General features: G+C 37.2%; 1 protein-coding gene across 1 annotated transcript; it reads right to left on the bottom strand.

The window, feature by feature from the left end:
• Nucleotides 1–212: 212 nt before the first annotated feature.
• LOC141601337 (protein FAR-RED ELONGATED HYPOCOTYL 3-like) lies at nucleotides 213–1,025 on the bottom strand. Its single transcript, XM_074421611.1, has one exon. The coding sequence runs from the start codon at nucleotides 1,023–1,025 to the stop codon at nucleotides 213–215; it is 813 nt and encodes a 270-aa protein (XP_074277712.1).
• Between the last annotated feature and the right edge of the window lie 11,277 nt (nucleotides 1,026–12,302).

The following is a 12,302-nucleotide window of genomic DNA, read 5'->3' as shown; positions in this document are numbered from 1 at the left end:
CCTCTACCTTTATTCTTTGCGCGACGTGGAGGCAATATCGTCACAGTGGAAGATGAACTACACCCCAACAACTACTCCATTTCTTGATCCTTTGTCATTTGAACATCCCGAGGACAGAATTTCTCGCGAAATGACTTCAGCATACATGACAACTCCTTTACTTGACCCTCCGGCAGTGACATCAGAACAAGGATAATAGAATAGAACTCAGATCAAACATTAGAGACAACTAATTTGTGATAGTGAGTAGCATCAACGTTTTCATCAACAGTGCCGTGTGCATCAGCAAAAGTAGTCATGTAAGAATTATTTGTCCACCGTTTCAAGATATATTTCTCAGGTATTTTAGTGATTTGTTTCCCCTTCAAAACAGAGACAATACGACAGCACAAGAGTCCTTTCCTTTCAAATAGTTTGCATGAACAAGAAGCATCATTAGTCAGAATACTGTACACAACTCTGAAAATTTTGCCACTAATTCCATCACCAACTTCACAATACTCATGATCAATGTCATGTGTTACTCCAACGACACCACATGAGCATATAGCAGTCTCCACTTCACCTTGGAACTCCTTGAAAACAGCATGGGTATACACAGTTGAAGCATACTTCTCTATTCCTAGTGGCGATACTAAGTTGGGAAGCGAATGATCACTATCTTTGTCAAGGCAGGTTTGTGCATAACGCTGCTGGTCCATATCAATTTGAAATCTCAACAAAAATTCAACCAGAGTACTTATTCTCAAAATTTTTGAATTCTCACTTTCAGATCTTTGCGTAGTTCTCAATATACAACCCATAAGCAAATCAGTAAAATATGCAGGAATCCATTGTGCACGATCAAAATAAATACTGCACAACCAAGAATTATCTTCCAAATTAAATTCTTTGATAACCTCCGCCCACTTAGACTCAAACTCAAAAACAGTTAACGTAATATCCCAGACAATTGAATTGAAACGAGGCAGAAAGTCTGTATCCTTGCAAATGGATGGACCTACTTTAACAGTCACTTTTTGCATGATATGCCACATGCAAAAGCGGTGACGAGGGTTCTTTTTGGTTCATTGCATCCAAATTTTTTTTAAGACACCACTGAAATGATTCCTCATCCCCGTGTTCAAGCAATGCTGCGCCAAATGTAATAGACTTCTTATGATGATCAACACTAGTGAAAGGTGAAAACATCATATTATACTTGTTGGTTCCATAACTTGCATCAAAACTAACAGCATCACCAAACAATGAATAGTTCTACCTAGATTGTGAATCACACCAAAAGAGTCTAGACAAAATATGTAATTCATCAGTGTACTACACAAAATAAAACCCCTTGCTTGTTTCAGAAATCTCTTTAAATCGATCAATGACCATCTGAGCATCTTTTCCACCTATAAAACACTTGACATCCCTGTTGAAATTCTTAAACTCCGTCAATGATGCACCAACATTTTCATAGCCATTCGCATACTCTTTGCAAAGCCTAAAACTTGTTGAAGCGCCTATGTTCACCTTAGAGTTATTGATAATTGTCTGCTTGTGAAATGCATTAAGCTTCCTTGTCAATTTCTGAAGATGAGCATCCTTAACAGAGCGAAGAATGTGATTGTGAAAATCATGGAACATGTCAACGACATAACCTTTGCCATTATATCTAAACCTGATCATTGCAAGACAGCCTACCCTTGTAATTTTCACTGACCTTGTATTGCTCTTATTTTCCACATTCCTACTTTCTCTAAAACCTTGGCGATTACAAACAACAGACTTCTTGTATATTTCACCACCTCGTAGGTTTTTTGTAGTGTACAACCTAGGTTCAAAACCACATGAGAGAGCAAAAACCTTTTAAAACAGAATCGCTTCAGCAAGTTAACTAAAAAACATCCCCAACCTAGGAGTAAACTCCATTTCTACCCTCCCCATCCACTGCTCACTACCACCAGGTGTAAAACTCAAGATAAGAGGATGCCTATTATGCGTAGAAGAAGAGGACGCAACACATGTAGGTTTACCATTAACAATATTGCCACTGCTAGCTACAGAACAAAAAAAATAACACAAAATTACATAAACACAAGTAGTTGACCAAACGTGTTACAAAAAATATGTTACACAATGACAAATGTGTTCAAGTTTCAAATAATTATCAAGTTACAACTGGGCCAGAATAAGGTTACAAATAGAAATACATATGTTATAACAATCAAGATACAACTGATCAGAATAATGTTACAAACAGTAGGACATGTGTTACAACAAATCAAGTTTTAACTAATTATCAAGTTACAACTAGGCAAGAAGAATATTACAAATACAAGTACATGAGTTACAATAAATAAATATATATCTAGTTTTCAAATTAAAATTAACCACAACAAATACATGACTACACCTAATTGAATCGAATAAATTATAAAAAGCCAAAAAAAGTATATGAATACCAGAAATAAGAGTAGTAGAAGTAGGAGGCTGTTGAATTGCATTGATTTCCATTGAGCAAACTGAATAAATTGAACAAAAGAATGATAGATTAAGACTCACATAAGTCCAGAAAATGAATAAAGATGAATGAAAATACGAATTACAAAAATCAGCAAACAAATACATGACTACAAATAATTTAAACGAATTCATACCAGAATTAAGCGTAGTAGAAGTAGGAGGTTGTTGAATTCCATTGATATCCATTGAGTACGAATTTCAATTTATGTTAAGAACCTAAACACTCATAATGTTCAAAAACTTAGGTTAAAATTTTTTAAAGTTATCGGGAAAAACAATGTTGCGGTTTATCGGATTTATCAATTATAATCATAAAAACATGAGAAAAATTATATTCATCAACTTTTCAATTTTAGATCAGAAAAAGATAATAAAATGCAACATGTGACGTTTTTTCATAGTCGTGAAGTATGTTTTAGCAATTATTCACTAATTAAGTCACTATTTATGCTATTTTTCATCAAAAATCCATAAATCATGCATGAAGACTTCATTATAGCGTATTATTTTACACACATCTTGTAAAATTGCATGTGACAACATACTAAATTTCTATGACCAGATTCGAAATATTTCTCATATTAACCTATTTTTCATTTAAATTCGATTTTTATCATGAAAAATCCATATTTCGAGCATAATAACTCCAAAAATTTTGAAAATTTCCAGATCATCTAAAAATAATATAAATGAAAACATTTTAGCTAATTTTCGTCCAAAAAATGACTTTTTTATCATAAAAATCACATTTTAATGCCAATATAATATAAAATGAACAATAAAAATCCAAAAATTAACCAAAATATCCTAATTACATTTTAGGATCAGAAACTTTAACATGCATAATTTATTTCGTGATATATCATAATAACACAAATTTATGAGTTTTATATGTTAATCGTATAACTCGGAAAAACTATAACCGATTTGCATGCAAACAACCTTGTGCTCTTGATACCGCTTGTTAGAAATCTATATCTCATTACTCAGCATATTCTTATATTGTTTCCAATTTATTTAGTCATAAAATAAATTCTAGATCTTATGCATGCAAACTAAAAAGGTAAGAGAAGAAATCATGTTCCTTACTATGATAATTTCGGTCATCGTATGGGCACCAACAAGATCTCCTTCTTGTTAGTTCTTGAGCTTTCCATTAATGGATGAACATTCATGACTTCAAATTAGAAGCCCTCCAATTAGTAGCACCCAAAACTATCCCTCAATCCCACAAACTAATATGTACTAGATATTTGTAATGTGGTTTACCTTAAAATTGAGTACTAATGCTCATATACTACTACTAGTATTATTAGTATTTGATTTTTACAAATTAGATTCATCAAACTTGAATTTCTGATGAACAAGAGAGAGAAAGTAGTTTTTAAAAAAAAAACATAAGAGAATGATCAAAATTGAGGAAAAATCCACTATACATGCCCACACAAAACCGGTTGGCCTTAATCCCATCAAGACCATTTTTTTTTCTTTTTGTCTTTACAAGACAAATTGGTGTAAGGCTTTGTCATTGTCAAGTCACTATCAAGTGTCAAAGACAAATGAATAAGACAAAAGAATAAGACAAAATTTCTCACAAGCCCACCAATATTTTGGTTTTGATGTAGTAATATGGAGTCCATTTTATTTTTGTCAATTGTACAATTGTATGTCATGTGACATGTGACATGTCTTATGTCATGTTTTAATTTAAAATGCATATTTAACAAATTAAATATCATTTACAAATTAAATAAATCATATTTAACAAATTGACTAGTAATTTAAAATTACTTTCTCATAAAATGGTCATTTAATTACTAGTTAGTATAATTCACAACATCTTGTAATTATAACTGACTTATCATTCTCATCTCGCGTGTTTCGCAAACACCGATTAATTTTAGTAATATAACTTCTTAAATTACTAAATAAAATCTCATTTAATCACATTATAATAAGATGTCATTTTCTCTCTTATGATAATAATTTGTTCAATTTTAAGGAATTAATTAATCTATATCAGTATACAATTAATTAACCTTTTCAATTAAGGGAATCGTCCTTTAGGTGTGACCTTAAGGGATCAACTGATCACCACCGTCGCACGACAGTAATGTCAAACTCTAGCCAGCCAATCATTACCGATATGTGTGGACCAGTTGACTATATATGTAATGTATCATCCCTTTCGTATTCTTGTAATGAGATTTAAATATGTGATCAATATGATCGACAATTGTGATTGCATTATTGTCGGAGGACACTTACTCCAACATGAACAAGAGAGAGATTAAGGAAATAAAACTTGTATTAAAACTTGATTAAATGTTGATTACAAGATTAAAGAGAGATTTGATTGATATTAACTACACTAAAGATTGCTCAGAAGAACATGCTCTTCTAATTAGACTAATGAGGTATTTATAGTGGGGATTAGGTGTATGAATTAGGGTTAACTAATGGCTTAAATGACGACTAAGTCCCTTGTTGAGGAAATGCCGGTCTCTTTTGGAAGACTCCGGTCTCTAGAAAAAGATGTGCATCCTTCCTTGAAGCTTGAAGAAGACGAAATAGGTCTGCCTGGGAATCCGGGCGTCTTTAGCACAGGACGGGCGGATTTGGTGGTTTATGCCCGGGCGTCTTGGGAGTGAAGACGGGCGTCTTCTGGAGATTTTGCCCGGGCGTCTTGGTGGTGAAGACGCACGTATTGTGGGTTGTGGACGGGCGGCTTCAGGGGAAGATGCACGAATTGTTAGGCAGTCTTGTTTCTTCTTCTTTTCTTCCTTTTTCTTCATAAAATCCTTGGGGATTTCCTCGGGGATGCAAGGATCTTTTCTCATCATTGCCCATCTACTATATTATGTACAAAGACCTTCTAATCTTGTCTCTCCTTGATGCTTGGTCATTGAATTCAATCAATTTAGCCTCATTTTGCCATGAAAATGCAAGGTTTGCACTTCTTTCCTACCAAGGGATCAAAACCTCAAAGAATATGCAAAACAAAGAACTAAAGACAATAAATGACCCAAATATGCACTAAAAAGCATGGGAACAAGGCTAATTCGGGGACTAAATATGTTCTAATTATGGTCACATCAAATATCCCCAAACCGAACCTTTGCTCTTCCCGAGTAAAAAGGTGACAAAGACTAGGACCATTATTTAAACTAACCTAATAACATAGCCAATATGAGACAATTAGCGGGTCTCACTCCGCCCCTTCAACTCACAACAAGATAACCATGAGGTCGGATGCCTTCTTGCAAGGCAAGGTGGGTCTTGCCAAAATGGCGACACATCTAAACATTAAGCACACAAAATCAAATAATGGATGCATCTATAAAAGAATAGCCACTTTACTCATCTAAGTGGCGGAAATTATCTACAAGGGAAGCAATTCAAGGGTACACACTCCTTCATAGATGCAATTTCTTCAAACTACTAAGCCTAGAAGGATACCAATAAATCACCTCCAAGTTGTGTCAAGCTAGGTTACATTTGTCCTCAATCGTTAAATGCTTTTGTCAAGAGTAGACTCCCTATGGTGTTAGAAACACTGGAGGATCGCGGAATTACCCCTCTTGCCTAGACAAGAAGAAGGGTCGTCCCCTCTCTACCATGCACAAAAATGGATACGATGGATAAAGGGATCGATAGATATTTGAGTTCACTTTGGGAGTTTGCTTTTGTTTTTGTTTTTCGCCCTAATTTCTTCAGGCATTTGACATTTGAGAACACTTTCTTGCCATTTCTTGATTTTTGGCATTTCAATACTTGACAACTTTTAACTTTTTGCATTTTCTTTTGAACATTTTCAAAGTCACCCCATATGTAGTGAGGGTGGCTTATATTTGAAGCTTTAGGAGTTGTTTTTTTGCTCCTCTTTTCATTTGATGCATTTTTTTGCAAACTTTCTTTCACTTTTCATTTCATTGAACTCAAATTGATTTCTTTTTGTGCCCATTCCCTTTGATGACAAAAATGTGGTAGAACATGGATGAATGATGGTTGCATGGTTTCAAGGGTCACCTTAGAATGAATGGTAGCCAAGGAGTTATCACACCACAAGGTACTCTTGACTAGGCCTTAATCCATGGGTCAAAGGATAGTAGCATGACACATCCTAGGGTGTTTTACAAGTATTCTAACAAACAAAGTCTTAAGAAGAAAAAGCATCTACTAGGGCCTATATAAACTTGTCAAACTTCCCAAGTAGACGTTTTTGAAAAATTCTTCTAACATGCAAACTACATGCCATGATGCAACTACCATATAAACATCCTAATGCAAATGACTCTACCAACTAATATGACATATAAACTAAATGCAAGTCCTAAGTTCACATTGTTATACCGCATCAATCAAAATAAAGCCACATAGTCATTAACATAGAGAGGAAAAAGGAGATTGGAAAGATCATACCATGCGGTCTTCAATATCCTCATGTCTCGGATGTGGCGTAGTCAATCAATGTGAACAAGGATAAAACAAAAAAAATATATACAACAATATATACATGACTACACTACAAAGGAAATGAACTTGTTTTTGGTTTTTCAATTTTTCAAATTTTTATGGTTTTTCAAATTTTTTTTTTTTTGATTTTTTTGGATTTTTGAATAAAAGTTAAGTTAGAATTCCCCATCCCCACACTAGTATGGGCATTGTCCTCAATGGCCAAAATGATGGGAAATCATGCAAGCATGATGCATGAATTCTACTCTAAATGCATGCTACACTAATCTACACTACATGATGCATGGGTTTTTGTTTATGACGGAGAGCGTAATTTAGATTACCTCCCGTTGCGTATGCATGTACTTCCCCAAACCGAGTTAGACATTATTTCTAATGTCCTAAAGTTGGGGGTAGTTCATGCACACAAGATGCAATGCATGAAACTAAATTTGTCATTTTGGATTTTCAAAAGTGGGAACAATGAAATAAGAACACCTCAATGGGGCCGAGGTGTTAGTCCTCTATGTTTCTAGGACTCTCCAACCATGATCAAGATAAAGTAAATAAAACAAAGAAAGAAGTAGACAAACCTCAAGAGGGTAGGAGCCTCCAAAGCCTGCTAGTCTTCCACCATATCATCATTATCATCATCTTCCTCAATAGAAGTGGACTAATCACCACTTCCCTCTTCACTTTCTTGCTCACTTTCTTCATCATCCTCTTCTTCTTCTTCACTAGCCTCTTCATCAATGCTATCATCAACAACCTCATCACCGACAACCTCATCGTCACCCGGAATCTCACCCCTAGATGCACTCGGAAAGAAGACTTCCCTATCCGCCCAACGAGGCAAAGGACATGAAGGATCAAGTAGTCCTTGCCTAGCTAAATGAAGGAGGGGTGGATATTGGGCTAAGTAAGCATCTTCCCGATCCTTAAAAGCTTGTTTGTGCATCTCTTGCATAAGTAGAGTCATATAGTCATTGCTTGCTTTAACACCTTCGAGTTTGAACTCTTGGTACTTGAATGGATAGGGTGGTGTGACAATGGAGGAGGAGGGTATTTCAATTTCACCCCTTTGTTGACGGATGATGTATTCGGCTTCTTTTGAGAGGGAAAGAAGGTAGTTGGTCTGATGGACACTCAAACGGCAAATCTTGGAAGGCAACGTAAAAGAGGGTTATGAGTGACCCACTTGTACTTGTTAATCATGGCGTCCACGTCAATGAGATGACCCCCCTTTTTCGCCACATACTTGCTATCCTTGTTGAAATTCGGATCAAAGTACTTAGCCAAAAGAGTGACTAGACCTCCATTTACAATAACAGTGGTGCCTTGCTTTCCACAATCAACATTTAGCCATCTTTCCACCAAAAGCCTTAGAGAATTGTAAGGCTTGGTGAATTCCCTTACAATATTTAAGGCCGACTCAAGAAGAACACAATCGAGCTTAGTAAAGTGGTTAGTGTCTTTTCTTGCAATGATGGTATTCCCGATGACCTTGTGCCACACTCTAATGCCCGGATGGTGGACTAATCTAGCGCGACTAGCATAATAGTTCGCAAATTTCCTTCCGGAAATCGCCTCCCAAAGAGGAGCGGGGTCCTACTTTCCGGGATTCTTGAAATAACTAGGTGAATCACTAAGACCCAATGCTTTACCTAATTCATCAAAGGTGATGCGCCTACTCACACTAGCAAGGCGGAACTCGATGTTTTCTCTAGTCTCTACCTTAGTAACTTTCAAAGAACTCAAGAATTCTAAGGTAAGGGAGGGGTATGTCAATTCTTTTGTAGCAAACAATTTTCCCAACCCCATGGCTTCAAAGAAGGATTTAGTTTGTTCAAGGACACCGAACTTGTTCAAGGCATCTTCACATATGAACTTGGTGGATAGAAAGGATTTTCTAGCATACTTGGCAAATGTATCACTATGGGAGTTAGAAATGAAAATTACCTCCGGATAGTTCGAAATTTGAGCAATTTCCGGAGTTGTTGATGTTGTTGCTTCCAAGGGAGGTTGTTGTTGTTGCACTTCCAAGTTTGAGCTAGCTACCACCATAGCCAATGAGGCTTTCTTTGCTTGAAGACTCTTTTGTCTTGTTGAGAGTGCCTTTGCCTTAGGTGCCTTTGTTGCTCCTTTTGTCCTTGCCATTGATGATTTAACCAAGAAAAGAGTGAAAATCTTCAATTTCCAAGTATACCCAAATCGATTTTAAGATGAAAGGCTTTGCCTTTATAATTCCAAAAATCGACTCAAAGGTTGAAGATTTTGGTGCTTGGTTTGATTTTTGTTGAAAGAGGAGTGATTAATTGTTGTTAAAAGGAAGTTTTGATTTGATTTTGTTGAATGTGGTTGAGGAAATCTTGTTTTGGTGATGGAGAGGATGAGGGTTTTGGGTTTTGGGGTTTATGGGTAGTGTTTTGAATGAAGGAATTAAGAAATGAATGAGGGATGGGGTATTTAAAATACCCGAAAAATTTGAAATAGCAGGGGAAGACGGGCGTCTTTCCCTCGGGACGCTCGGACTCTGCCTGTTTTGGTTCAGGATTTATCGCCTAAAGACAGGCGTCTTTCAGCAAAGATGCTCGGATTCATCGACTGCGGGACGGGCATCTTCTGCTAAAGACGGGCGGATTCTCAGACAATGAGGTTTCTTGTTTTCCCATCCAAAAAGTCGGGCGTCTTTCCTTTCAGGACAGGCGGATTTCTGAAGACGAGCGGATTCTCTTCCAGGACGCTCGGATTTATCAACAGTCCCAAAACTTCAGCTCAGATGGCCGGGCGGATTTTGACAAACACGCCCGGATTGCCTGAAGACGGGCGGATTCCCATGAAGACGCTCGGATTATGCCCCTTTTACCCGGATTCAGTTCCATCCGTGTACTTGCATATCCCTTGTCATTTTCCATTCTTCAAATCCCGTGTTCTTCATTGTAGGGGCACTACTAAGGCATGAATAGCCTAGGCAATTGATATCCGCACACTAAGCTAAAGCACTACACATCAATTGAATCATTAGTCCCTCCCTCACTTCTCTCAAAAATGATAATTATCTTGATCAAAGCATAAAATTCCAAAAATGACAAAAAATGTAATGTAAGAATTAAAATGCGAGTTAGGGAGTTAGAAATATTTACAAATGGTGCTTTAGGGAGGACTCCACCAAACTCTCATCCTTAGTGAGATGTCATGGGGGCATGTCCAAGGTGTTGTTGATGTCGCTTAACACCTTGAAGAAGTAATCAAAAGCTTGTTCATTATCATGATAAAGGTCTTGAATAGACCTTTGCCCTTGTTGTTGGTCTTGATCGATAGCATTACCAATATAGGGATTGAAAATCCCTTCGAACTCATCGTCCCAAAGACCACAAACTTCATCTACTTGATCACTAAAGATCTCTTGAGTTAATGGAGGCAACTCTCCCACTTTCTTTTCTTGGCCAATGAGGCCATCCTTTTCATTGCTTGACTTTGGTGAGCTTTTCAAGCTCTCTTTGTTACAATTCACTTGCTCTTTGAATGGAGCATCTTCAATTTTCTTCTTCCATTGGAATTCCGACTTCTTCCTATCATCCTTCCGGCTATAATGATCAACCATAAAACATGGTTCATGCAAACGGGGAGCTCTCATGGTCTTGTCAAGATTGAAAGTTATGCTCTCATCTCCCACTTCTGGAGTGAGCTCTCCATGCTTCACGTCAATCACCACACCCGTGGTGTGTAAGAAAGGTCTTCCTAGAATGATTGGAATGTTGGAGTCTTCTTCCATGTCAACAATGAGAAAGTCCACCGGGATGAAAAATTTCCCAATTCTTACGGGAACATCTTCCCATATCCCTAATGGTGTCTTCGTCGATCTATCGGCCATTTGGAGTGTGATATTGGTGAATTTAAGCTCTCCCATCCCTAACCTTTTACTCACCGAGTACGGCATAACACTCACACTAGCCCCTGGATCACATAAGGCTTTGTTGATCGTGGTGTCGCCAATGGTACACGGTATTGAGAAGCTTCCCGGATCTTTGAGTTTTGGAGGTGAACTCCCTTGAAGTATTGCGCTACTCACCTTAGTGAAGGCGATAGTCTCAAGCTTCCGGATCGACTTCTTCTTTGTGAGGATGTCTTTCATGTATTTTGCATAGGCCGGCACGTGATTGATTAATTCCGTGAAAGGAATTGAGACTTCCAACTTCTTCACAATTTCCATAAATTTTCCAAGTTGGTCATCAAATTTGGGCTTGGCTTGACGACTCAGAAATAGAAGTCTAATCACAATGGGCTCCTTCTCCTTGACCTTATCTTCATTTTTCTTTGAAATTTCTTCTTTTGATGGTTCTCCATCCTTGGAGTTTTGCACAATTTCATCTTTGTCACTAGCTTCCACAACTTGCTTCTTCGGTGCTTCATACCTTGTACCACTCCTCAAGTGAATGGCACGAACCGTTTCATGTCTTGGGGGATTACTTTGAGGTGGTAATTGCCCCTTTTGTCTTTGTGAGCTTGAAGATGCTAGTTGAGTCAATTGGGTTTCCAACATTTTGGTGTGAGCTAGGATGTTGTTGATGGTGATTTCCTTTGCTTGACTATCCTTTTGCATTTGAGTGAAAAACTCTTGTTGATTCTTTTGCATTTGGAGGACCGCTTTTTGAACTTCCAAATCTTGGTCATTTTTTTGATTGTATGGAGTTTGATTTTGGTAACCTTGGTCATTTTGTTGATTGTATGGAGTTTGATTTTGGTAACCTTGGTTTTGGTTGTAAAAGTGTCTTTGATTTTGGTTTCTCATGGGAGGTGGGGTGTATATTCGTTGAGGGTTTTGAACATTTTGGCTTTTGTATGAGAGATTTGGATGGAATTTGGTGTTTTCATTGTAATAGTTTGAATAAGGGGTATCACTCTTGTATGCTTGGAAAGCATTAACTTGCTCATTTGTTCCCCTACATTCACTTTGGTCATGTCCCAAAGTTCCACAATTCTCACATATCCCACTTGGGATTGATGAAGATGCCGTCATGGCATTAACATGATGCTTTGGTGATTTTGAGGCTTCTTCAAGTCTAGCCATAGCTTTTTCAAACTTCAAATTGATGGTATCAATGTGAGCACTAAGTTGAGCACCCAATTGAGTAATGAAGTCCACTTCATGCTTTCCTCCTCTAGTACCCTTGCGAGGTCTACTATATTGTGAGTTATGGAACGCCATTTCCTCAATTTTGTTCCAAGTTTGATTGTCATCAACTTCGGTGAACATTCCATTTGATCCCATGTTGAGAATGTTCCTTGAATCTTCATAAAGACCGTTCCAAAATTGTTGTACCAAGAACCACTCGCTA

The sequence above is a fragment of the Silene latifolia genome, chromosome 9, assembly GCF_048544455.1.
Source record: "Silene latifolia isolate original U9 population chromosome 9, ASM4854445v1, whole genome shotgun sequence".
Classification (NCBI taxonomy): domain Eukaryota; kingdom Viridiplantae; phylum Streptophyta; class Magnoliopsida; order Caryophyllales; family Caryophyllaceae; genus Silene; species Silene latifolia.
The sequence above is the reverse complement of the archived record's forward strand: the minus strand, read 5'-3'. Positions and strand labels throughout refer to the sequence as shown.